A 27,019-nucleotide genomic window follows, 5' to 3' on the forward strand; every position below is an offset into this window, starting at 1 on the left:
TGACACTCAATCATTCTTTAATGAAAAACCAGTTTGTTTCACAGCAAAGTCAATATTTACTTATAACTAGCCCAGATTTGTGGTCTTCACAAATCCCAGACACTCTATGTCCAACTCAAAAGAAAATCATTCTCTAGGTAGCAGCACTGAGCATGCACCTCACAGATCCTGAGGTCCCATGCAATTGAACCCCGCTTTTTGTGTCTCTAGTGTATTGCCAACAATTGATTTGTTCATTCCCCTATAGAAAATCATGCAAGCATTTATTGCTTTTAGCTTTAAATGCTTTTTTTTTTTCTTTCTTTTTGCTGCTACAATAGCATTAGACAGCAGAGATATTGGTGATGTTTCAGTTGAAAGTTTTCCTTGCTGACTGAATGACGTTTCACTGCCTTTTCACCGTCATTCTGGATGATATGTAGGAAATGATAAGTACTGTAAGTGCTCTTGCAGGTTAGTTCAAGGGGAGTAAGTTGGTAACTGGGCGTTATCTCACACCGTAACTGTCTTAATCACTGACGCTGAACAGCAAATAAAAGAATATTACATATACAATAAAACTTGCCATATATTCAAGTTAAATTAAACCAAAAATTATACTAAAATAAAAAAATAAGTAATAAAAGTATTAAGTAACTTAAATGTTAAATAAAACAAATTTGCTGCAGCAGGCCAGCTCCTGCAGCAAACTGAAATACTTCACTGACTTACACTCTCTCTCTAAAAAACTTTGGAGACAATGCACCTGCCATCCCCACCTTAGAGAAATATTTCTCATATTCCCTAGACTGGGATATTCAATTAATAAATGCCTTAGTCGAGGGGACATAACCCTTGTTACAAAAAAAAGGCTGGCCAATACCACCAGAACACTTTTGCCTTCAGAAAAAATGGTAAAATTACCATTGTCAATTATGTAAGAGCTGTTTTTCTATGGCAAATAGAATTCCGTGCAGCTCTGCTGTAAAATATGAGGGCTCTTAGACTTAAAATCTGTACTGCTTACTCCAGACCCAAAGCTAGTGCTAGATTTGGAGCTATGGGTAAATATGAATCTTGAGTTCTTTTCGAGTTTTAAAAAAATTCTCCAAATCTCCTCCATCACGATCTTTCTAGCTCCTATAGAGAAGCTGCAGAAGACACTGGCTATTTCCAGAGGGGGTTACAGAAATTATAAGTAATGGATTTGTGAAACAAATGTTTTGTTCATAAAACATTACAAATTTTCTCATACAACCCAGCTGCTTATGATTATTGCAGGTCACTCTCGCAAAACATCTGCTTCGATGACAACAAATGGTTCTCGTCTACACAAAAATTGCAGCTCTGTGCTGCTTGGAATGTTGGAATTCATGGGGCACATGCACAATGCTGCTGACCAGCAAACAACTTGCTTTTGAATTGGGAATGGCGCGTCAATGATTTGTGAAGGCCATGAATGTGAACTAAGTATAAGTAATGGATCTGTATGAAAAGTTCATTTTGTTTTAAAAAGTTTAAATATCTCAGACAATATCATTAACCATTTTACATATATGAAAACTGCAATACGCATCTCCAAAAGGAATGACTAGCTCCTATGAAAAACCTACAGTCAAGTTTTCAATAAATCTTAAAATCCCATTATAAAAAGTATACTTACACTCAAAACTGTATCATAATATACACACACAATAAACATTATACTTGAATAAAGCACTTGCACGACAGTCTCTTCTGGCATAACAGTGCAAGACCTCAACGGTCCTGTGCATAAATATTAATATCACTTAATGCAATGATTGGATCACAGTGGGGTGACGTCTAAACGAACTCTTTCCAGCTAAAGTAGGTCTTCATGCCTGAAGAGGAGTGGGATAGCTATGGCAGCAGCTGTACGTACAGACGAGTAGGGATCCCGTAACAGATATGTTAGACCGTGGCTGACGGAAGATACATTAATGTCTTGGCCACTCTCACAATGGTAAACCAGGTTACCTGAAAGAAACGAAGAGGCATTATAATCTTGTATTTTCTGAGATATTTTATGTGATAATATACATTATTGTTCACTAATACCAAAGAACTCCTGTCGTTTGCAAACCACCATCATGTTCAAGGTTTCTGTAGAGACCTCTCACACCCACTGTGCAGTTTTATCTACAATTCTAGGATTTTGTATACATAGTTTACTGTGTACTTTTTAACACTCAGGGGAAAGTATGCAAATATGTGCAAGGTGAGTTTTTGACTGTCAAAAATTGTACTTTACCTTCTCGGGATTGGTAAACAAGGAATTACACTTCTACGTACTGAATTAGTAATGACTGACACTGACAAAGTCAAATAAATTACACCTAGTATAGTGCAACTGACAAAGTTTGTCTGATAACAAAAGATAAAGAGAGACCAGTGATATACATAAGAACATGTCTCATGATCCCAGCACACAGCTGAAGTTACCCACTTGAATTTCTGCATGACACAAGAAGCATCATCCCATAGGAACTGCACCATCCCCAAAAACAACAAGATCTTACACACCATAAATATAATTTTGTAAGGATTATTTTTTCATAAGCAACAATATTTCACACAAAAAAGTTAGAACAGTCATAAATACCTATCAAGAGAGCAGCTGCACGTCTCAACGAGGGTTCAGAACTCTTAAAGTACGAAGAACCAGCCTGAATGAAAAACGCCAGATGATCTTTTAGGTCATTTACCTGTAATAAGAGTTAGGGCATATTAATCTTACTTATTTTGAGAACTACAGTGAAAACAATGAAGAAACAGGAAATGCAGTAACCATTACTACAAGGGTTCTTTACCAAATAAAGCTACCTTCTGATGCCAAGCTCTCGGAAAAAGAATTGATGAAAAGTGTTAAATATAGATGGTATGGGCAGGCCAAAAATTGCAGTTGATGAATAATGGTAGTCTAATTAGATCTTACTAATGCACTGTAAAGGTTTGAATCAAGGCAAATTATGACTACAGCTAGTCCCCGGTTTACAACGGGTCCGGCTTACGATGTTCCGAGGTTACGACGCTTTTCAAATATAATCATCAGAAATTATTTCCTGGTTTACGACGCACGTTCCAGGGTTATGACGCATCGTACGCCAATCTGACGGAAGAAACATGGCTCCAAAATGGCAGAATAAAAATTTGGAGGTTTTTTTATGAAAAACTCAATAAAAATGCAGCTTACATTGTTTTCAATACACCTAAAGCATTAAAAGTAAGGTTTTCTTAGGATTTCTGACGATTTTCGACGATTTTTCAGTTTACGACGATTTTCGGTTTATGATGCGGCATAAAAACGGAATCCCCGTCATAAACTGGGAATTGCCTGTAATGGGTTTGTTATATGAAAAACTATCATAGACATACCATATGTTTAGTGAGATCTGTGATAAACTGATGATACGTCAAGACTCCACTAGGCACAAGCTGAGTCTTGAACATGGAATACATCTCTTCTGATCCAAGATGGGGGCCTAGTGCTTGCAAGGCACTCTTACACATCTGTGAAGGTTAAAAAAAAAGTAATCAATTACTCTGCTACACTTAACATCATCTAGCACAGTGGTTCTTAAACTTTTTTGCCTTGCGCCACCCTCTGCATTATGTATAGACCCCACGCCCCCCTACCCCTGAAATTTTTGCCAACTTTAATCTATAAACAATATGTCTATTTGTATGCTATTATACTTATCATAACAATAAAAGACAATTCATAAACAAGATTTGAAATTAAAATTTACTTATATTTTGGATTTTTGGCATGTTTTGAGATAATAATTAGAAAATATATGGAAGCAGTGATAACGTTTTTGGCAATTTTGTAATTAACATCACAAATTAAAAAAAAAATAGTAGGCACCATCTGGTAACTCTGCTTATGCCCCCCTTGAAAGCTTCTGGTGCCCCCAGTTTAAGAATCACTGATCTAGCAGATTATTTCCTAATGTCGTACTTCATAAAATTAATTAAAGGTAAAAGTTTGGGGACTGTTCTTTATAGATTTGTGTTGACATCTGTCCTGGAAGTTACCTTTATGCATGACTCATAATCCTCTGCCTTTCAGAAACAATGATTCAAAATGCCTTTCATTTATGTAGTGATAACCTAACTGCAAATATGAAAATATTAAAGCTGATATGATGAGTACCTTGACCATGTAGAGCATCTTTATTCCATAATTTTTGGGTATGATGATAAAAACATAAAAACCTACTGAAGTGGAAGCTAGGAAATTTCACAGATTACTCACAAAAGTCCCAAGATTCCTTGTACTTTACAGTAATTCAGTGACAACATAAAATGAATGTAACTTATTTGGAATTAATCTTTTTCCTCAAGTGTCTTACAAGAAGGACTAATGGGATCACACAAGAATCGAAACTCACGACGACTGTAGGAGGGTGGGGATCTTCCAGATGTATAAGCGATGCCAAAAGATGAAGATGGATTTGTTCCTGGAATTCTTCTGTGTTTCCTACGGACGCTGCCAGTCCTCTCAGCACCCCTAGCCCAGCTTCCCTCACTTCTCCTGAAGACTAATTAAGAAAAAAAAATGACATTTCTAGTAAACTAGAAAGGGATATTGACAAATTACTACGAATTATATTTACCTAATTAAAAAGCTGTACTTTTCACCTTTTCACAAGAGAAATAAATGATCTTGACAATGAAATACTGTAGTTTCAATATACAGTACTGTATACCTCATTTGAAATTTCATACTTTTAAGCATATTTACCTTTTCAGTGAACAATCTAATCCTAATGAGCAAGGTTGGTGTGTGCTGAAGAACTCTCTCTTTGGGCAAGCGTGGCAAGAGGGCTGCCAGGCCTCGTAGAGCTTCCAATGCGACTTGTGTTTCACTGCTAATTCCTTCGGTACTGACTCCATCTCTCTGATCTGTGGCTCCCACAAGTGCCGAGATGATTTCGGTCAGCTTTTCCGACACCTAATGAATGCGATCGTCAGTAACACTACTCATAAAATTATTCAGATCTTATTAGTTATGGAAACATGGTCTGTAAATCACTTCAAAATACCTAACAGATTTTGTCAGAGCAAATCGGCAATAAGACATTTGGAAAACTAATAAAACTCGGAATTTCACTTATGAAATACTTTGTTATATAATACTCCTAATGACTGAAAATATTAGGATAAAAAGTGATAAATTTTTCAAGGAATTAAAATAGTATTTTTGTACCCAAATAATACCGGTATACTATCCTTGGCATAAGAGATAATCTTTTGTAAAGCATAAGTTACTGATTCATTCCCGAATAATAACATCTCTTCAAACATAAAGATATGTTATGTCCTACTCACACACACACCCATAGAAAAAGTATTAAGAAATTTACTCAAACCAATGAGGCATTTTTTATGATACAGTATACTACAAAGTATGAGACAATGAAAAATGGTCTCATTTTGTGGACAAAACCATTTTGGAAATAAGGGATTAGTGTAAAGTTTGATGGACATTTATGTTATAATTCTTAACAAAGTAAAAGAAGGGTCAATGGCATAGATTGCTATGCTAAGTTTACTTGGAAAACCTCTTGACAAATTATTTTTTGGTGATGCTTACTAACTTATTCTCAGTATGTCTGAATTCCAAGATATGGTTTTTTTATTTCTTTAACTCATTCCATGAACCTTCCCTAAGCCTGCTCTGAACTTGGCATCTCTCTCCACAGTCACAGCTAACTTCCCTTTATTTCTAAATTGGGTTACTTTATGTCCATAGTTTTACAAGGCGCTGTACAGGACATTCTTTTTGCTATGTATATTGGTAGAGATACAAGAAAATCCTAAAAGCATTCCTCCCACTGACCTCAATATGAGATAGTACCTTTGTATACGAAATCTTGTGCACTGCTCAAAAATGATATATTACATTTAGTTGTAATCATGTCCCTATTTTGCATACTTCATCATTTACAAACATAGTTTGGTTATTTGTTTGATACATATCTGTATGATGCACAATACTTATGCCATACTTTTCTTTTTCAGAAGTAGAACAAACCTGTACTAGTATTGCTACAAACAGCACTTAATCCACCCACAAGGCAAAAGCTGTTGCATACTGAAGACATGGCACACCGACACCTTTTGTTGTCAAAGACCATAGCAAGACTGGTAAAGTAACTCTAAATGCCACATCACTGTGCAGAGCTTTGCGTCTTAAAAGCAAAAACATCTGAGGCGGGAACAAGCACACAAGGTTGCTCTGTGTATGTTACCTGCTACAAAGACTCAACTGAGTGCCTATGATTTTTTTAAACATCGATACCTGATGAATATTGTTTTAATAAGTGAAGCTTTTTTTATGTGCGTAATGCAAGAGTGCAATATCAGATACAGTACTACTAGTCTTTAGCGTTTTTTCTTAGAGGTTGCTCTCTTCAACGATGTAAAATACAGGGACATATTTTCTGTAGCTGTATGTGACTATTTTGCTATATAAAGATCTAGTATATTATAGAGCCTAGTTTGTACAATTCATAAAGTCCTCGACACCTAAGTCCACTGCGGAAGAAAAAGAACAGCCAAGCCTACTAGGTTTGTGCATGTGAGCAAGGTTACTTAGGTTCCTAGTAGTTAACTGCACCCTTCTGTACAGGTCCAGTCACCTCAGATTCCCAGAATTTAGGAAACTCAGAATAATCATGTGTCATTTCCATACTAAAGTTGCTGTATTTTGTTCTAATGATTTTAAAACTTAAAACTCAATAGTATTAATGATATTTCCAAGTTTTCATTAGCACTGAAAGCTTTCCTCAAGCAGGAGCAGTTTCAGAATGTGTCAAGAATTTAATCAAGTATTTGCTTGTTCTGATTTTTCTAAAATTGTTTGATTTTGTTCCGTAATGGTTATACCACAATCACTGTTCAGTGGATCGGCACTTATGAATACGGGTCCTTCAGGCTCACAAAAACAAAAAAGTTATCTTCTCTGATGAAACAACAGACAAAAGCCAAAATTACAATACTGCATGACTCTAGTTCAGCTCCACTTGGCTAAGCAACATAAATTTATTTTCTTGTTTCTTTAGAACAATTGTATAAGTTGGCACAAAAAATCTTCAGAAGTATTGCATAAGGTGGTCAAGATGGTCTGCATAGGAGAAGTACTCTCAACAATCTACAACCTACTTCTCGATCTCCGCCCCATTGATAGGGAAAATATGGCTAAATACATATGTACAGTTTTCTGTATAGTTTGAATTAAGTGGCAACAATGAATGATCAAGAAGCTATCACAAGAAATGTCCTAGATAAACAAAATGTTGAATTACTGTACGGAGGACTAATTCTTTAAAAAAAAAAATATTTACATGACAAAGAGCATTTTTCTCTCTACTAAATACTTTTTCTACCTACAGGTGTTTGTTATAATGATGTTTAAAATTAAACAACACACCTAACACCATAAACTAATAAAATTATCCTAGGACGTATTGCATACCATCCAACGAATTCACCTATTTAGGGTAAAAATGCTTAAATGATTCTACCTTTACCTTTTAAAAACTGAGGGGACCACACTTTCTTCGATATCTTCGCAGAAAGTACATTCCACCAATCAGTAACTTGGCATTACTTTATTTAACCTGAGATTCAGTAACTTCGCATTACCTCATTCAACTGGAGATTACAGCTCAGACCTTATAACATACCTTTGCACCCTTTTACAAACCCTTTATTTATCCTTCCAAAAAGGCTGTGACTATTGACACAACCTACTTACATTCCCTTCAATGGCATTCTAAGATGCAGCAAAAGCACTTCCTTTGAAATCAACAGAGAAGCAACAAAACTTGCAAAATGAAATGCAATCTGAAACAGAGTCATAAGCAAACCAGAATGCAGTGCAAAGAACATGAAATGCAAAACACCAGCAATATGCATAAGACACCTAAAAAAATCATGCAAAGAAAATTCATCATTCAAGGATACACAACTTAAAATATTATGGGAACACTTTCGAATGCAACAAAACAGCAATCGGAAATATGCCAAAATACAAAAGCAGTGAAAATTAGGATTCCTTAAACATGCGAATAAGCAAAAAAATCTCGTGTTATGCTGCTTTTGACATTCAAGTACCGATTTGGTATTTGACCTGACCTCAGTGGGATAGTTGAAAGAATGACTGATAGTTGAAAAATATATGACTGACTAATTGATCACTTTACTTAGCTGGCATCACAACATCAAAGGTCATGAACACTGGAAAACTACTGGGTAATAGTGTGTACACGTTTATGTTTACATACACACATACAAATGTATACACACATCAAGCTTAATAAAGTTTCTCACCAAAAACATTCATACAGACCACACACTCGGAGAGACATCGTTCCGAAAGAATCGTAAAAATCTGATATATTTCTTTAATAATTAAAATATTCAAGTGTAATTATTATAAGAACCATCCTATTTTAGACAGACAGCCAACATCTCATGTTATAAAAAAAATTTCACTTGAAAGACAATTACATTTCCAAGTACTGTATCCAAGCTACAGAGAGCTCAGAGGAAGCATCTCACTGCCAAAGGGGCCAAGCACTTGTGTCCGAATCTTAGACAGCAAAAGAGCTGTTTACCAACTTTTTGTTGGCATCTTACTAAGCCCGGTGATATCCAGCATCCTATATGGATTACTGCCAAACAGGCTCGGTCATGAGTTCTCAAGTTTCCTTTTCTTACACAGGAAAATGTCCATGTGCCAAGGGAATGTTTTTTGATGCCTTCAATACTGCATTTTTAGCAAGGATGTCAGCCCTTTCATTGCCAGTTATACCTATATTAGCCAACACCCACAAAAAACTAACTTCCTGGCTTTTGCACTTTAATAAATTGGCCACTCTAACATTAAAACATTTAAGGATAAAATGTACTTGGAATTACTTATTTACGGATACTATAATTGGAATCTCTAAAAACCCTAAACTGGGTCTTTTTTCTTTGCAAGTTTAAATCTCTTTGAAGACAAAACTGAGTACAGTGAACCCCCCATATTCGCAGGGGATGCGTACCACACCCCCCCCGCGAATAGCTGAAATCCGCGAATACTCAAAACCCCTCTAAAAACACTTAGAACTGCCCATTCTGATAGATTAAACACAAGAAAAACCCTGTAAAAATGCTTATACCTGAGTATTTTAACAGTTTTATCACAAAAAGTGCATTTATTTGTGAAAATTATATGAAAATACAGTAATTAGTGAATATTTCTCAGTGAAAAACACTGCGAATGGGCAAATTTTCGGCGAATAATGGCTAGATATGTTCCACAAAGAAATCCGCGAAAATGTGAGTCCGCGAATCATGAGAACGCGAATACGGGGGGTTTACTGTATAGTGCTGTCAAGTTCTCTGGAAAAACCTAAAAAACATTGGCAGCAACCCAGCAAATTCAGCGTCTGGGAAGATAGGTCTAAACCCAGCACTAGCGTTGAATATGAAGCCAGTTGATGTAACTGTCTAAAGGCTTCTAAAAAATATTTTATGAATTCACAGCATTCTATATCAGGCAACCTTGAAAGAAAGACTATTGAGAATTTACTTTAAACTACAAAAAACAACAGTTCTGTACTCAAACTGACACACATACACAATACCTTACACATTTGGTGTCTGAAATATTTGTAATTTGAAGGAGAGGAGATTGATATTAAAACTTATGCTAGACAATCCAAAGACAAGTGTCATATTTGGCATACCCAAATAGAGCCCTCTATCTAACTGCAAAAATACAGATTTTTGAGTTTGTTACCGTTCCATTGGAACCGTAAACAGTTAAGTGGTTAGTAGCCGTCTCGATTACCAATTCCATGCCCAATACACAACAACCATTTTGGTGCAATGCCAAATAAACATAGTGCTCCCTCTACACTACTATAAAGTTTATTCAATATATTCTACTTAGCAGCAAAAACTTACCCCAAACCACTGTGGGAAATAGCACTAGAACAAAAAAAAAAAAGAAAAGAAAAGAAAACGATTACATGAGCAATTCTTGTTAAATCAAAGTTATATGCATATGTCATAGAGATGTCTGTGGGCAATGGAAGCTGCGTGAACAGTTCTATCAAAGCTCTGAAAACTGCAGCTTCGAGACGAAGCACTATCAGCGTCTCTGCTAACAACACTGCCGCCAGTCGTATCAAGCTTGTTAATTACGTAAGGCGTCTCGTGAGTGACTATGTCGTCCGTGAAAAAGCAAAAAACTTAAAAATCGTTGCATGTTTGTACCTACACAGTTCAATTAAAACATACTTGGGACATGAAGATAGATAGATATATATATAACTCTCAATTTACCACAACGATCAATGAAGTATCAGTTCCATCGCTAACAAAAACATATAAGAATTCATCCTGAGCAAAACATAAATGATGAAATCCATATAATCATACAAAAATGCAAGGCAAACACACATTCCATTTAATAACTGGATAGGATACTGAGACCATATCCAACTCATTCAATTTGCCATTATCATATGCTGAACAAGTGATTGAACTAAATAAGAATGTTCTAATTCTGTGTCTGAAGCATATACTAAATAGCATGCCGCTTGTCTTATTGTAAACGTTTGGAATTTTCAGCTTTACAAAATGACAGAGATGCTAAAAATATATATAGATACTCTGGACACAAAGTACACTAAGTATTAATAAAGTGGATAAAAAAAAAAATGGAAAAAAAAAAGTGCTAAATTTCAACTATTAACCAGAGGGTATATAAAGTTACAGCTACAATTTTAGATTTATTGATGAGTTACTGTCTTCAAATAAAAAGGATATATTTCATGTTTATTCTACGTAGCAACGGGATCTTGAAATCTCAGCCACTTCCCATAACAGTGTGTAAATGTTTGCTTTCTTTTGTTGCTGCCCAAGCGACAAAAGCATGCATTATTAGTATTTACTGTGTTTACTATTCTGATACCTTTCTAGACCAGTAGTTCAGCAATCTCTTTCTAAATTTTGTAGGTTGTTGCTAAATGATTTTCTTACTGTCCTTTCAATACAAGTTTTACAGTCTACTGTGTCCCCAAAATAAATGTTGCACCTATACTACAACAGTGAGCTCCACCGTCTCTCTTCACCACATGTTCTTAACAGTTCTGGACATCAAGAGACATAAGTATTTCTATAATGAACTAAGCCTTTACAAATAAAATACATACGGAAAATGCTACACAATGAACAACAGACCCTCGACTGAAACATCTACTAGGTGAAGCAGACAAAACATGGATAAATACTATGGTGTACTTTATGGTCAATCCAGTATCAACATCTTATAAACAAAAGTCAATGAAATCTGAAACTTCTGAAAAGATGAGACAGAATAACTCATTACTTTTAATGATGAGCTCATGAATTCAAAATTCTCATCTCATATTTCTCAATTCCAAAATGCTTTACAGTGTAGTCAATGTTTATTTCATTTCTCAAATATGATTGTACTTTATGGCTATACTGTTTAGTATATGTGATCACACAGAACATTTGTGGTGTTCTTAAACAAACTCACATGCAACATGTGAGAAGCTGCAACCTAAAATTGTGCTCATTTAAACTATCTAGATATTTTTTACATGACTTCAGTGTTACCTGATCAGTGTGAAGATGGGCAAAGTTAGCCAAGCCCCGGACAGCCAATCTGCGAACAATGACCGAACGGTCGTTCAGTCTTGTTAGCAGGCCATCTGTGATGTTTTCTAGGAGTTCATAGTTTCCACCACATTTTTCTGCTATCAACTGAAAACAAAAAATGCAACCTCCATGATCATTCACATTAGTGCTTGTTTGAAATTTGTTTTGATATCTCATGACAAATTTAGTGTGCAAGTTGTAAATGTAAGCATTTTTCTGCTTTCAGTTTCACAATGACATGAGAAGGTCTTCAAAAGTCATGAAACCATGACAGTATAGGTACTATGCACTTTTAAATGTATCGTCTTCTTAAGATTTCCACCTGGAATGTCACCATACAAGATAGCAACAAATATCAATCCTCTCAATAAAATAAACTAATAAATGTCATAAAACGTAAGCATTTTATATATATACCATGAGAAATAAAGATTACTGGACACCCTGCCCTCACCAATAGAAAAGAAGCCTACCTGTGCAAACACAGCTGCTACAGTTACTCTCTGCATGTCATACGCGTGTCGCATATCCAAAGAACTCACAAGCTTCTCTATATGCTGTGGTGCTTCATGTACTATCATCCTGTAATCATTAAATATTACGTCTCTCAGCGAGATACTCTCAAGGTATGGGTGAATGTTAATTTACAAAGATAAATTATTTCTTATCATTTGTCAGCTCAATAGATTAATCAAACAATCACTGCACGGCCTACTTACTTCAGTTACTAAACAACATGAGGTTTACTTTAGGCCAAATACTCAAGACGTGGAAGTCTTCCTTAAAATAGAGGATTTTAATTTTTAGTTTCACAATTCAAAACTCACGCAGTAATCTCAGAAATACTATGCAGGAATATTTCCAGGGTTTCTTCATTCTCATCACGAATCTTTGTCATCAAAACAGTGCTGAGCGATTTGCAACCCAGAACATCAACCAGAGATTTAAGACACTGCAAAACAATCCTGTAAATGATAATGGAAAAATTAATATGAATATTTATATAGTAAGGAGGATAATCAGTCCAGGGGCCTAAATAAAATTGCCTATTTTAAGAACTACAACATACAGATTCTCACTTCCAAATGTCAAACAATAAGGTGATTTAAAAACTTTTATTTGTTGTGACAATATACAGATTTCATCCAAGTTCGCAAGAAAATGAATCCCTGCCTTCTTTTGAGAAGGAAGGAAATCCTTTACAGAGAGAATGGCTGGTAATTTGGGAGTAATTGTAAACTTACAATGACAACTGTGCTTCAGCGGGTGCCCAATGAAAATTACCCCTGAATACAATAAAAACTTTTATATGTAAACATAGTTAATATGAAACTGTGAGGTCATCACAAGGTGAAAATGCAAAGCTAAATGCATAAGTAAATCTTAATATTAAGTTTTGCTTACTTAGTTGGGACAAGAGTTGTTGCTCCTCTGTTCGGTACAAAGTTGAAGCTTTTAGCGCTGGCGGACGCACTTTGGTGAAGGGGAGCGACTACTTCAACATACGACCCATAAGAAATAAGTAAGAGCGCGGCAAGCTCCGGAAATTTGCCGCACACCATATTCTGAGCCGCCTGCCATTCCTGCTGCGTTGATTCTAAATCATCCTCAACCTTCTCCCATCCTTCTTCGTGGTCCTCCTCTGACGGAACTTTCAAGTCATGCATGAGTTCACATAACCCACATATGGCCTGCAAAAGGAAAGAAAAGGTATTTCACATGGTTTTTATCAAAATAACTCTTAAAAAGATCATCAATCAAGTGATTAAAGAGAGAAAAAGTACCCTTACATACTCCTATAATGTATTCAACACCTGGTCACTTCACTGACTAGCCTACAAGTTATAGAAACATACCGTTATCATTACATCATCACATTACTTCATATGAGAAAAGGGGACCTAAGGTTGCTACCCTAAAAATTAATTCTCATTGCTCATCTTGAATTTATTAAATGATGAAAACACTTTCCTCTTGGAAATACAGAAACATCCATAAGATGAAACTAACAATGGTTAAAACAACTTTAACTCCAGGTATTGCTAATGGTAATATATAATTGTTATCACAGGAAAATAAACGTAAGAAACTCTCACAGCTAAAGGTGGGATGGTCGCAATTTTAACAGTGGCATCGGTAGTAGTCGGCTGTTCAGCAAAGAGCTGGGTACGCTCTAACACCTGGGTTAGGAGATCTAATGCAGAAGCGCACAGCTCAGGATCATGACCAATATTCCTCCAAGTTTCACAAATTCCCCTGAAAATAATTTTTTATTCAAGAATAATTCAATAAAAAAAACCTGTTTTTACAACAATCCTTTTTCATGCAAACCCATTAAATATAAATATGCCTATTTGGGTCCTATATGTTTCAGAGTTCGCCAATCTTTTTTCTGTCAGTCAGAAAAAGGTAGTCTCATTATGCATATGACCTCTGGATCTTCAGGTACATCTACTGTAGACTAGCAGCCCTCTTTACAGTATTTGATTAAACTGTCCCATGGGTAACAAGACCTTCAGAGCTGGGAAGAGGGAATTATTTAATCATATAAGTCTGAACTGCTATTTGGGCAGGAGGTTGAGATGCTGTATGTCCCAATATAAATGCCTGTTGGATTCAAGAGTGTACTTACAGACAGTAAGGAGCCAGGTACTTAGACAGTAGGGAGCCAGGAACAAAGTTTCTGGCTGCTTAAAAGCTTGTATATGGCATTGCTAAAACCTTTTATCATGTATACACACTTATATTAACACAAATTGCAAAGCAGTTATAAGCTTGTATATGGCATTGCTAAAACCTTTTATCATGTATACATACTTATATTAACACAAATTACAAAGTAGTAGGGAGATACAACTCTACAGATACAGTATAGTAATCTTGCAAGATATGAAAACAATATCACTGAAAAGGCCATAATGACATGAAAAAAATAGGCCTACACACACACACCCACACAGACAATCTTATGAAATTTTGAAAGAAAATACCAGGAAATCCCTTTGATGACTAAAAGTTGCCAATCCAATATCAAATGAACAGAATTTCACTCAATCAAGTACACATGGCTGTTAGATTTAAAGTTCTTCAACATATTAAAAGTATCTTTGCAGAGTCATCGTATGCATCTGAATAACTGGCAGGTGATAGTATGCATCTGAATTTCAATAGATTACATTTACATTCACAGTATGGTCATGTCAATATGAAAAGAATGCATTAAAATATCCAAACATCATCATACCTTTCATAAGGAACTGGATAGGTGAGAATTGTGTCAATCACCAAACTCAGGTTATGAGAGGAAAGTTTTGTTAACGCCACTACACACATTTTTCGTGTTGGTTTGTGAGTAACCTTCTCTAGGCGACTGTATATGGAATCTGAAAGCAACAGGGTATTAAATCACTCTACAAAAAACAGAATAAACTAAGAATTCATAAATTATTTACACACCACAGCACACAGAATTTTTTGGTTTATGTTCGTGATCATACAACTGACACATTACACACAGATTTTGAAGACCTGAATGACTGCAATCCATGAATAAATGGATTTACCTCTTATGTTATGACTTGGATACTCTTTATCATACATAAAGGCTTTTTGTACAACAGGTACATGTACTTGTAATTCAAGAGAAAAATTCTATTCTGTACAATTATCATTAAATTATACAATTTTATTCGTGGTGATTTTTTCCATTTCCATACAGACCTAAAAGTTCTTTGATATGCTGATGTAACTGATGACCTCTCAGGGTGAAAAATGTTTTCATGACCAGTGCCACTCCTTCTGAGGATTCCGCAAACTGGTCTTGAAGCCCCACAACAACACATGACAGGTATGACCTCAATTGCATGAAAGATAATTTGTTGCTCATTACCTGGAAAACATGGCATGATTATTCCTACAGACATTAAAAATTTATTATGAGAGACATTCCATATACTTACTTGAATGTCTTGAAATGCATAACATTAAAATACATCATTTATTATAAAAAGTCAGGGACCAAGCAAGATTAAACTTTTCTCATCAGAGATACAAAAATGTTGTACAAAAACCAAGAAAAATGCACTTGTCAGTTATTTAGGCAGAAGATCACAGTATTCATCCTTTCCTATAAGCCTTCAGCACAGAGGCACTAAGCATACACTGTGCTGATGAAGCCCTTAAGTAGTTTCTAACCTGCTTTGGGATTCTAATAACATTATATGACATCAACCTACTCCCAACTCTCAAGATTTCAATGAACTTCCATGAACTTTCTTTTTGTTGTATTCATTCAGCTTCAAAATGACACAAAAAGCAGCTTTATACCATGAAAAACAAACTCACAAAAAGTAAGAAAGGAAAAACACTACTATGTCTTTAATTGGTCACAGCGCAATTTGCCACAGATAAACTTTTATACTTCAAAACCTCAAAGGATTAAATACAGCATCACGGTTTTCTACTGACATTTGGATCTCTGGGATAATAACGCTGCTTTCACAAATAAGTTTTTCATATAGATTTACGAGAAAACAATTCAATGCTCTAACATACTCACTTTGCCAACGTTTTCAATCAAACTTGCGATTTCCTGAGGGTTGTCGGTGTGGATTTCTTGTTCTGCAGCCTGAAAATTATGTCAGTGAATGCACTCATGCAGTACTTACTAAAATACACCACTAAAAATCTAATTGCTTAATTAATCATAACCACATACTCGGAAATATTCATTTCATAAAATTTCTAATTTGATATAGTACAGTAATACTAAAACACTTAACAGGTATCTTTTTAAGAGCCCATACCTTCAAAATTTCAAGGTCCTCATCCATATAATCATGTGCTTGGCCGTTGTAACGACCAGCAATCCTTAGCACCATGTAGACGCTACCAACAGCTTTTATTCGTACTTGTGAAGAAGGGTCAGTTAGCCTTGGAGTAATAAAGGCCAACAGCTGACATGTTTGATTGAAGTTCGAAGGAGCCTGTCCATGGAAAGATACTGTCATTAGCCATAGTCTTTGACAGCAGACACAGACACACAAAAAGGGAATTATATTTCATAACACACATCGTACAACAGATATCCCTAATCACTGGGAAAATCCAGGATCTGATCTAGTGAAGAAATATTATGAATAATTAGTAATTTTCTTCTGTTTCGACTCAAAACAATCTAGACACAGATCAAGAACTGCAGCCTGTCTTGATATAAAGAAATGCTTCACAATATACTACAATTAGACAGGATGCCTTACTGAGCTCTTAAATTTCAAAACAGCAGTACAGTACAAACACAAATCATTTTTCAGCAATACCATTTCCCAATGTTAAAGTTGGGACACCTCATCAAATGAATTCTTTCAAACTTCCTCTATGACTAAAAGAACAACTGGTAAGTTCATATCGCACCTCCACTGAAAATGTGAGGTGATCAAAGTATGTACGCAAAGCTGTATGAAGAAGGTCTACGGACTTGATTCGTATCATCTCATCTGGAGATAATGTCCACGACTGTAGTAAGGTGGTCACATCGTCTAAAGTTGCAGGATTCGTATCCTTCTGGATTATTGTCCTGTGAAGCACAAAGATGACAGACTTCGACAATACAAAACCTTTCTAAGATATAATCGTAGTTACACTTCAATCTTCATAATTAAAAAGAAAACACCTTTTGCTAGAAATTAAGAATACCTAGACTTAATAAAGCATTGAACAATAGTATACTTTTCACACCATACCTCAGAAGCACACCAAGTTGAGCAAAACACCTCAAAAGTTGATGATCATTACTGTCAGCCTTTCCAAAGTGTGGCAGTGTTGCTGTAAGAGCTGCTTGCAATATGATGGTTCTTTCTTCAACATTCAGTTCAGGTTCCAAAGCACTGGGTCTAGTGTTAAGGTTATTATAAAACTAGAGGTACTTGTAAATATCACTTACTATAAATGTCACAATTGGATGAATTTTATAAAGAAAAATAGCTGCTGTGCTGGAGATGCTTGCAATGTCAAACTGAAATTTACGACAATGAATTACAAAGAAAAGAGATAATACCTTGAAGCAAATTTAATTAGCCCTAACTGAGAATGGCATATTTTACTAGCACAACTAAGAGAAAGCCAATCTCTCAAAACTGATAACATTGTCTGTAAAACAAAAGTAGATTTTCAACTCTGGGAACCTATTCCCTAACAAGATAGAGAAATCAGTCACCTAACTCACTTCATGTAATCATTCTTTGAACATCAGGTGAAGCCAAAGCATAATATTTGAAGGCAGGCTTTCATGTACAGTATAAGAATGAATACTGAGGTTACCAGAATTATTTTAAACATTTTTGATACACTATGTAAATGTAACTTCAATATTTATATGAAAAACAGAGAAGAATAATGTTGGCAAAATTTTATAAATTCATAACAGAGCTGAGAAAAAGAAGCCTGTGAATAACAACAATTAATATACCTGAAAAAATTTTTGTCTATTCAAATATGAAGAGAAATTTACGCTGGCAATAAAACTTATCAATAAGAGCAAAAAAGGATACGCCAGGTCTCGCAACGTCTGCAACACACTTGCCAACACCTGGTGTGGAATGCCTTCAAATTTGGATGTGTTTACCAGATGAGTAATTAGTAATGGACGCTGGCGGAGCTTGAAGTCCGGAAGATGTGTGAGTGCTCTTGCGATATGGCTTATTGTTTGTATTACAGCTTCATTTACCATGTCACTCTGTAAATATAAAAATCATGACTATAAAGTTACTTAAAAATAAATATAGTCACTGGAGTATGCTATATTTCTGGACCAAAAATTATGTGCATTAAAAACACCTTCTTTCCATCATTGCTAGACCATCTAAGCTGTTTGATCCAATTTTATTTTTTGTTTTTGCACGCATTAAATTATGATCAGATGGAGAACTGGTCTCTTCTGTTATTAACGAGTTCAACTTACCTTGTTACTGTTAATAATGTTCAGAAGATGAAGCATTATGGGTCCATCAACTTTGCTTCCCGTAACATTAGGTGGTGCAAGGGTTGCAATCTGACCTAAACACAAAACAATGCTGGCACGAACCCATGATGATTCCTCAGTTCTTGTGTCTTGCTAACAATAAAAAAAAAAAAAAACTCATAAGAATCAAAGCAATATATGCCAAAGGTTTACATTGTACAAATAAGAATTTTAAACAGATTTTGTGCTTAGGAAATCATGACAAACATTTTATAGGGACTAGTTATTCATATATATTCATATACCAACTTCAGTTTAATAAGCTCAAGAAAATGTTTTTATGGATAAAAACAATTATACTTAACAATATTTTCATATAAACCTATGTCAATATGACATCTATAAAAATTAAAATACACAGCAATGAATCGAAAACAAGAACTTACTTTTATAAGATTGAAGAATGACAACGGTTTTTTTGCTGGATCAGCATTTTTCAACCACATCTCAATGTGAGTTAAAACAATGTCAGTGTGTGTGGCTGCAGCCAGTCCAACACAGAGAGCTAGACTCTCACGTTCTGAAAAGGAAATAATTCATTGCTCTGATTACAATGACTTGATTTCAATCACTTATCATTTTTAAAAGATGTTTTAAACAATGCCTTTGCTACAGCAAAGTGCATTCTGCTTAATGAGAACTGCAAGTTTATACATGAACAGAATATTACATAATTTATCTTCTCCCACATCAAAAAAGAAATCTATTGAGAGCTGCAAAACTACATACCAATAATTACAAACTAAAACTTCATATACTATTCACTTTCAAAACTTACCCAAAGATGATTTATGACTCGTAGCATTAAAAAGGTTGTCCAGTGTCGTCGCGACAAAGGTCTTGTTTGCCGTGTGCTTCAGAGTTACTCCAACCAAGGACATGATGAAGCACAACTTCATTGGCTGTTTGTCATAGAGGTGCAACTGGTCCATCTGCAGGATAAACAGTTTCTCTAAGATTTTCCTACAGAAGGTGAGAAACTTCAATTCGCTTTCTAAATACAATATATCAGAGCCTTCAGAAATGGGAATTTCTAGGACAAACATCGGCTTGCTTCTCAGGTAAAGTATTTACTTCTAGATCTTAGCTCTGGTACTGGTGTGTCATGGCTCCCTTGGAAAGTTGGGATAGAAGACTTTGGAGTAAGGTACTAAGGATGCTACAAACACCTTTAGTAATGCCAACAGTGCACCACAAGAGGTGTGCTGATGGCATAATCCCCTACATTGTTTAAGTGACTAAGACACAAACTTCAGGAAATTTAACCTTGGAGTGTATGAAATCCCCTTGGGCATAAGAATATGGAATTCCTCTAGTTTCTTCAAGTCAAGAGGGTTATAGTATTCTTGGAGATAAGGATATATGATACTGATGGTGACACACGAGTAGACACCTGGGTCTGGATGAACTGAATGTGAGGATGCATGGTTCCATAACTCACAGTTTGTACTTTCAGTGAAACTGTTCTGAAAATATCCTAAATAATTCAGGTTCCTAAAATAAAAAGCAGTATACAGTACTACAAGGAAGTCACACCCCATCCTTGAAGACTGAATACATCTGAGGAATAAGCTACATAGCTCGAGGAGTAAGGTTCAGGTAAAACTCTGGTCATATTAGTTACTATGGTTGCATAAAATTATCATACTAAAACCTCAGTCATGTTTTAGGAAACTCAACCATGCCAAATACAAACAATTCTGTCTTTCAGTCTGCAAACAAATGTCTCATTACATAAGAAATAACACATCTACTACCTGTGCTGTGCCAAGATTTACTGTAAACTCCTCAGTTCCTATGGCAGTGATGGTGGCTGCAAGAAAATCCCTTAGAGAGTCGTGCCACATCTGCAAAAAATGTTATACAACATGAATCAGGCTGTGTGACACAGGCATAATGATTTAACTCTAATAATGTCTGCTCTTACTCAAAAATGGTCATTCAATATGGCTAAAAAAATGTCATACATAAAATGATTCTATTATGTCAACAATAGGAAATCTTTTACCTTAAGTGAATGAAAAGATTTATCAAATGATGCGAGTAATGTACTGTGATAGTTTCTATGCCCACTGCAAAGACTTTCATTACCTTCTGTCACCATTTTACTTATGGAAAGACAAGACAAGCATCATGTTTTTAAGCATATATATCCAAACAATGTCTTTGGTAAAAGCTCCTGATAATACCTGTTGATCTAAAATAACGTGAACAAAACCTGAAATAAATTTTGTTTCCTAAATACAAATACCTTATTACCATCAAGATGCTTAGCTTGTCTTTCCATTAGTGAATTGCTGGTTAAAGCGATGATAGTCTTTGCTGTGGCAGAGAAACTACAGCAATAAACATGGAGACTTTTATGACGGTGAATATCCAATGAAATATCCGACATTTTCCACTGCAAGGTCCTAGTTATGATACAATGGATTGCCATACTACCACTACTTAAACTCAGAAATTTCTGTCAAATTACACAATTACAATAAATTACCTGATGAGCTGATGGTTCTGCTTCTGCTTTACTGGTCAAGTCTTGGAATGTGGTTATGAGTTGTGGAAGATGCTGTGGCCAAGACTCCGCCAACTTTGGATGAATGTGTGGTGCCAATCCTTGTAGCAAGGTAAGGGCAGCAGCTCCTACTGCGCCTTCTTTGGGCGTGCAACTGAGAACCAGCAAACGCGAAAGTAAAACAGGGGCTGTCGGAGGGCCAGGGGGCCCTACAAGGAGTGGACTGGCTTCGTCATAAGAAGCGTAATTATTTGCAAGATGGGCGAGACAGGAGAGTGTGGCTGGGAGGCTAGCTTCGTGCTCAGAAAAGCACACAAAACTCAGCAGATGTGGCCACAACAGGGGCTGTGCTGCTTCGACCGTGGTGGATAAGAGATGCAACACACGACGGCAAACTTCGGAAACCGATTCCCCTTCCGGTTCCGCTAACGATGGTCTCCGGCTCAGCAACACAGATCCACCAGCCGAATGATTAACCAAGTACGTGATAAATGGCGCCCCTGTCTGACATGTCAGGTGGTTATTATGGCATAATGCTACAATGACTTGAGTCACACTTTTCACAACTTTACTGTTTGGGTCGCTAAGGAGTGGAACCAATGCATTGGTTAAACTTGCTACATTTTCTGTGCTCAAAGTCTTGCTGTTGATGAGATGCTTCGTGACCACCAGGGCTCCAACACGCTGCATGTGACTGGCATTTTCTAATCGCTGTAAAAGATGGCTCATCACATTCTCTGGGTAATACTTCCCCATAAGTTCATAACAGCGCAAGACTTCGTAGTGGTTCTTGACAGTGAATGGTTCAGAGTAATTTGGCACAATACAAACCTGGTTAAACAAAGCACTGAGCAAGTGATCGACATGAAACTTTATGCTTTCAGTCAGATTCTTTTTCAGCATTGCATCCGATATCATGGCTAAGGAAAAGGTGAGGTTGTAAGGAGAGGAAGTCTTCCGGTATAATGAGAGAATCGTCGTCACCACGAGCCCTGCCAACTCTTCCAGTTTCTCCTTGGGGAGTAAATGACTCAAATGCCCTAATGCGACAATCGTGTCATTCTTGACGTTGGGGTTTGAGTTCTTGAGCCAATAGTTGACAAGAGACTCAAAGACTAAAGCACACTCTGGCATGTAAGACTCTATAGAGATGTCAGGGTCTGGTTCCTTGTTATCGACAGCTTCCAAAATGGACTCTGCAAACTTGCTGAACATGGTAGCAAGCGCACACTTCAGATTATCTTGCTTCACAGAAGGAATGCAGTGAACAGTGAGTCCCAAGACAGCTTTCAAGTATGGCACTGTTCCTTTCACGTTACCGGCAGCCAGAGCGCCGAGACTTTCTGCAACGCTCTGCGTTGGTAGGGTCCCACCCTGCATCTGGCTTATTAAACTTTCCATCACCTATGAAATAAATAAGCAAGGTCCAAGTGGGATGTTTTTATATGTTATCATTCAAAATGTTAGTGCTAACTAGTTTTTAATGCTTTCATCAGTGACAATTAGGTTTTACTTTGTCAAGCCAAAACAACAAATAGCACGGTACCATCACAACTTCAAACAAAAAGGTTGTATAATCATTCTACACGTATATCAAAATGTAAAGTTGCTCTAACAAAGAATCTGCAGATTCTACAATATCGTACTAATACTGATACAATTCTAATGTTTCACAGAAGTTGTCCAACACCTAATTAAAATCAATAACTTAGTCCTCACCACAGATTGAGGCCAATAACGAATAACATACCACTATGAACATGGAAGTGAACTTGGTTTTTATGAATTTATATTTATATTAACTTTCAAAAAGGAAGGAGAGAATTTTTTTTTTGGTTATTGATAATATCTTCCCAGAGAGGGTCTGTCAACCTAAAGGAGAAATAAAAGTGGGAGTTCATTAATTAAAGATAAAAATCTTTCACAGGGTAAGAATCAGGTGGTAAACAAACAAAAACCAAATGTATACATATCTCCTTTCTAAAAAATGTACACTGGTATTACCATCTGACAACCGATTGCCTTCTTAAGGCTTTATTCTGAAATTGATAACTCTTATGCTTTCAGTCATACCACGACAGTATAACAATGTAAACTGTACTAGACATTTGTATAATCTTACTTTTGTATGCAATTTCAGCCTATTTGATTTCCAAACCCTATTCAGCCCATCCACTGTGAAATTAAAATAATATGAATCAATACCAGAATATGTACACTACGTTATAGCTAATGCTGGAAAACAACAAAATTAACTTACAGTGTTGCAGTGAGTCTGCGTGCTTCCCAGTGCCACTACGAGTCCCACGGCAGCTTCCTGCAAATCTGGTGCTACTGACGGCAATGTAAGAAGTTTGATGGCTCCGTCTGTCCAGGTGTCAATTAACTCCTTGTCGCTCACCTTTTCTCCACATTCTCTGATAATATTTTCTGCAGTATTATACAATATGGACTGAACTTGAACCTAGAATTACAGATAAATAGGAATCAGATATAATATACTCATGGAGAAAATTATATGGTCATACATAATTGTCTAAGTCAAAACAACCAAGAATTAAGAACCTGGAAAAAAGTATGATGCATAAAGAAAATTGAAATCATTTAAGTAACCCACAGAATACAAGACCATGATTTTGAAGTATTATATTTCTCACTCTAAATACTAATCAGTGGACCATTCCAATTCAGTGCATATGCAAACAAGAAAGATGTCAACAAAAACACAAAATTTTTGTTCCATGTTACGGTTTCAGTTAAGAAGTGACAAAGCAAATACTGTGCTCTACTGTACTATAAAATTTTGAAAGAGCAAATTTTAATGCAAACCCATCAGTACCAATTAGCATACATTCATGGTCTCTACTGACCCCAGAATCGATGGTCTTTTGTCTACAAGACAGAAGAAATAGTCAACCTAAGCAACACCCCAAATCTCAGCTATAATCCAACCACCCTCTTCCCTGCCTGTGTAGTCTGTATATAAGGCAGCAAGAATGGCGGCTGGATAGTATGAAATCAGACAAATGTCCGAGTGGAAAAACCCAATTTTGCTTTAGAAAAATATTAACAATGCTTATTCCTGCCAAGAACTATGAAGTGGTATGCATACATATTCATGAATGCCCACTTGATGAAAAAGAAGCCTGAAAGGTGCCAATCAAAAATGTGAAGATTTATATAGTGTACAAAACTTCATTAAAAATAATAAAGATTATACATATACATGGGTGTAAAGTTTATGTGAAATCCAGTAAATGAAAAAAAAAAAACAAGCAAGCGACAGAGAGGGTTTACCCATAACATGATGTCTGAAACATCTGTGGCTACCACTAATTACCAACTCTGCCAGGTGTAACAGGCATTGAATGTCATGGGTCTGAATTCTATACAAAAGCCTAAAGTTGATGCGTATGTACAAACTGACATGCAACCTTATTTTAATAAGCCTGGGAAAAGGTACACTGAATAGTACCTACCTTTGGGGCAGTCTGTGGACTAGAAATGAATTTATGTATTGCCGACAAAACCAGTACTGGGTGTTTGTGGCCCAAGGTTATGAGTGAACCGGCTACAGTCTGACGAACTCCTTCGTTGTTGTCCCCAGCACATTCAAGTAAACCCCACACCAGACCTGGAAAACCGTAATCATATATAACCTCTGTAATTTTCATGGAATCTTATTTGTAACATGAAAAATCAAGCTAACTGTGAGGCGTAACTTTTCTAATTAACAAGTCATACAACTACAAGAGTTTTAATCTGCTGTTGGGTATTTAACAATTATACAAACACTGCAAAAAATCTGAAGCAATACCACATATTATTGTTTCGGGGAGAGGCTGAAATGCGTTAACCATCAATTTAGAGAGGAAATGAATGTCAAATTTATCAAAATTACTTCAAAAACTATACAAAAAATAGATTCTACATGTACTCATTCTTCTCAATTACCACTTGGCACCACTAAACCCCTTCATATTAAATTCCAATGAACCTTCAAATAGCCAGGGAACTCCTGTAGAATTTTACCCTTATAAGTCCATACCCCTTTGCACCCCAATATGGAAAACTTGTAATCTATAAGATGGTTGTCAAGATATATCCAAGCCTATGATTTGCTTACGAAGTGCAATGGTTGAAAAACACAAGAAAAACAATCTTTTTTTAAGTGGTTAGCCTCATGTGGGGTTTCAGGAGGTGATCTCAATAGCTCTCATTGCTCGTTAGATTAGCATATATTATTTGCTTGCATGGCCTACAATAATACAATGGGGTGGATGGCCGTTTGATTTTTCCTTTAGGCTACCAATTTGTTGACAGAACTGCAGGATAGGCTAGTAGCACATGCATACGAGAAAAGCTCGGAGTTACGTGAGGTTAGGTAAGGGATTCGGAGTGCGGAGGGGGGGGGGGAGGCTTGCAAAGCCACCATAAGGTTAGGTTTTGACCCTGCACCTCGTACTTTGCTTAAGTTAGCCTACATAACGTAGGTTAGGATGTAGCCTAGAATGCAGGAAGGAATATAAAATTTTGGCCAAAGGCCAAGGGCTGGGACCTATGAGATAATTCAGTGCTTAAAGGAAAAATTGAGAGTAGAAATATTTGAAAGGTGTAACAGGAGGAAAACCCTGCAGTTGCACTATGGAACAACTGAGAGGGTGGAAAGGATATTATTTTATAAGTTGCCAATACACGACATGAAATCGTAACCTACATTTTTGAAAGATCTCTTCATCAATTATGACTTAACAAGGCAAGACAATACCAGTCCCCCAACGCCCTTTATAGATAATATGGCAAAATTGTAACCAGTCAACACCCCTAGGTTACGTGGTATTATTTTATATTGGCAACTTATAAAATTTTACCGTGGAATGTAAGCCGGAATAAAGAGTACATGAACGGAGGTACGGCAAAAGGAATGAAAGGGGTTTCAACCAGAGACCGAAGTGACGCTGCAAGGAACCTTAAATGATGCCTACAGTGCACTGCATGAGGTGCACTGCTAGCACTACAACCATACGGAGATAGCCTAGGTTGGTTAATCTTGCTTCCAAGCAGATGTTCTAGGAAAAACCGTGCGAAATTATCTCCCACTATTAAGAATTCCTCTAAATAATCCCTGGAATACGGAAAGCTACGCTTCACTCCATTTGACGTAACTGACAAAACTACGTTAAGCCTAACTTACCTCTCTCTCTCTCCTTGGACTGCATTTTCGACTCAATTATCCCACCATAGACGTCGTACGACTGCTGGTATCCCGCACTGGACCTCGGACGACGCAAAAACTTAAATTTCCCACCGTTTAAAGTCGTTCGATTAAATGCAATTCATGCGAATCGGGCGAGACGAAGGCCAGGTTTTAATTGGAGGCCGGTACCCCAGGCCCAATTCCAAGCTCCCCTGGTCCTTATTTGAGGCGATTAACGACCTGGAGATCCTATCATGATCCTCAGTTATGAGGAAATGTCACCTCACGCACCGCCACAAAGTCTGCCTCATGAATAAATCGCGAAATTACACAGGATCTAGAAATCTACTCGAGCACGAAAGAGACACATCCGATCATTGTGTTTACATCTGGGGCTGGGTTCGTTTCGTGTCACGTCGGCTTCGATTACAGTATTGCACGATTTTCTCAATTTATTTTATGAATAAAGATGATTTAATTATGATTTTTTATATTTATTTCATTCAATTCTAGCTAATTTGGTCCTGAAAGGTAACTTTCGAAGATATCTGGCAATTTTAAAAGACGGTAAAGTGTCGTTCCAAGGAATCGGACACAAATA

General features: G+C 36.4%; 1 protein-coding gene and 1 long non-coding RNA gene across 3 annotated transcripts in view; one reads left to right on the plus strand and one right to left on the minus strand.

Moving 5' to 3' along the window:
* LOC136852367 (uncharacterized) overlaps positions 1-6,496 on the plus strand; it is a 29,978-nt gene extending 23,482 nt beyond the window's left edge. The window contains exon 4 of the long non-coding RNA XR_010857115.1: positions 6,028-6,496. This is a non-coding gene — a long non-coding RNA (uncharacterized lncRNA). The remainder of the gene's footprint in view (positions 1-6,027) is intronic.
* On the minus strand, positions 1-26,817 carry c11.1 (maestro heat like repeat family protein c11.1). Of its 2 annotated transcripts, XM_067126937.1 has the most exons (26): positions 26,416-26,817; positions 24,701-24,855; positions 23,482-23,685; positions 21,204-22,625; positions 20,467-20,556; positions 19,488-19,641; positions 19,096-19,229; positions 18,650-18,802; positions 18,240-18,424; positions 17,433-17,576; positions 17,104-17,266; positions 16,497-16,676; positions 16,250-16,318; positions 15,412-15,580; positions 14,936-15,074; positions 13,788-13,947; positions 13,096-13,382; positions 12,519-12,656; positions 12,165-12,273; positions 11,650-11,796; positions 9,967-9,990; positions 4,748-4,957; positions 4,395-4,544; positions 3,376-3,510; positions 2,603-2,705; positions 1-1,977 (listed from the first exon to the last, which is right to left on the minus strand). In XM_067126937.1, the coding sequence occupies exons 1-26, from the start codon at positions 26,438-26,440 to the stop codon at positions 1,823-1,825; spliced, it is 5,004 nt and encodes a 1,667-aa protein (XP_066983038.1). In that variant the 5' UTR covers positions 26,441-26,817; the 3' UTR covers positions 1-1,822. The 2 variants fall into 2 exon arrangements, with proteins under 2 accessions (XP_066983038.1, XP_066983039.1); XM_067126938.1 differs by lacking the exon at positions 9,967-9,990.
* Between the last annotated feature and the right edge of the window lie 202 nt (positions 26,818-27,019).

This window comes from Macrobrachium rosenbergii, chromosome 25 (assembly GCF_040412425.1).
Source record: "Macrobrachium rosenbergii isolate ZJJX-2024 chromosome 25, ASM4041242v1, whole genome shotgun sequence".
NCBI lineage: Eukaryota > Metazoa > Arthropoda > Malacostraca > Decapoda > Palaemonidae > Macrobrachium > Macrobrachium rosenbergii.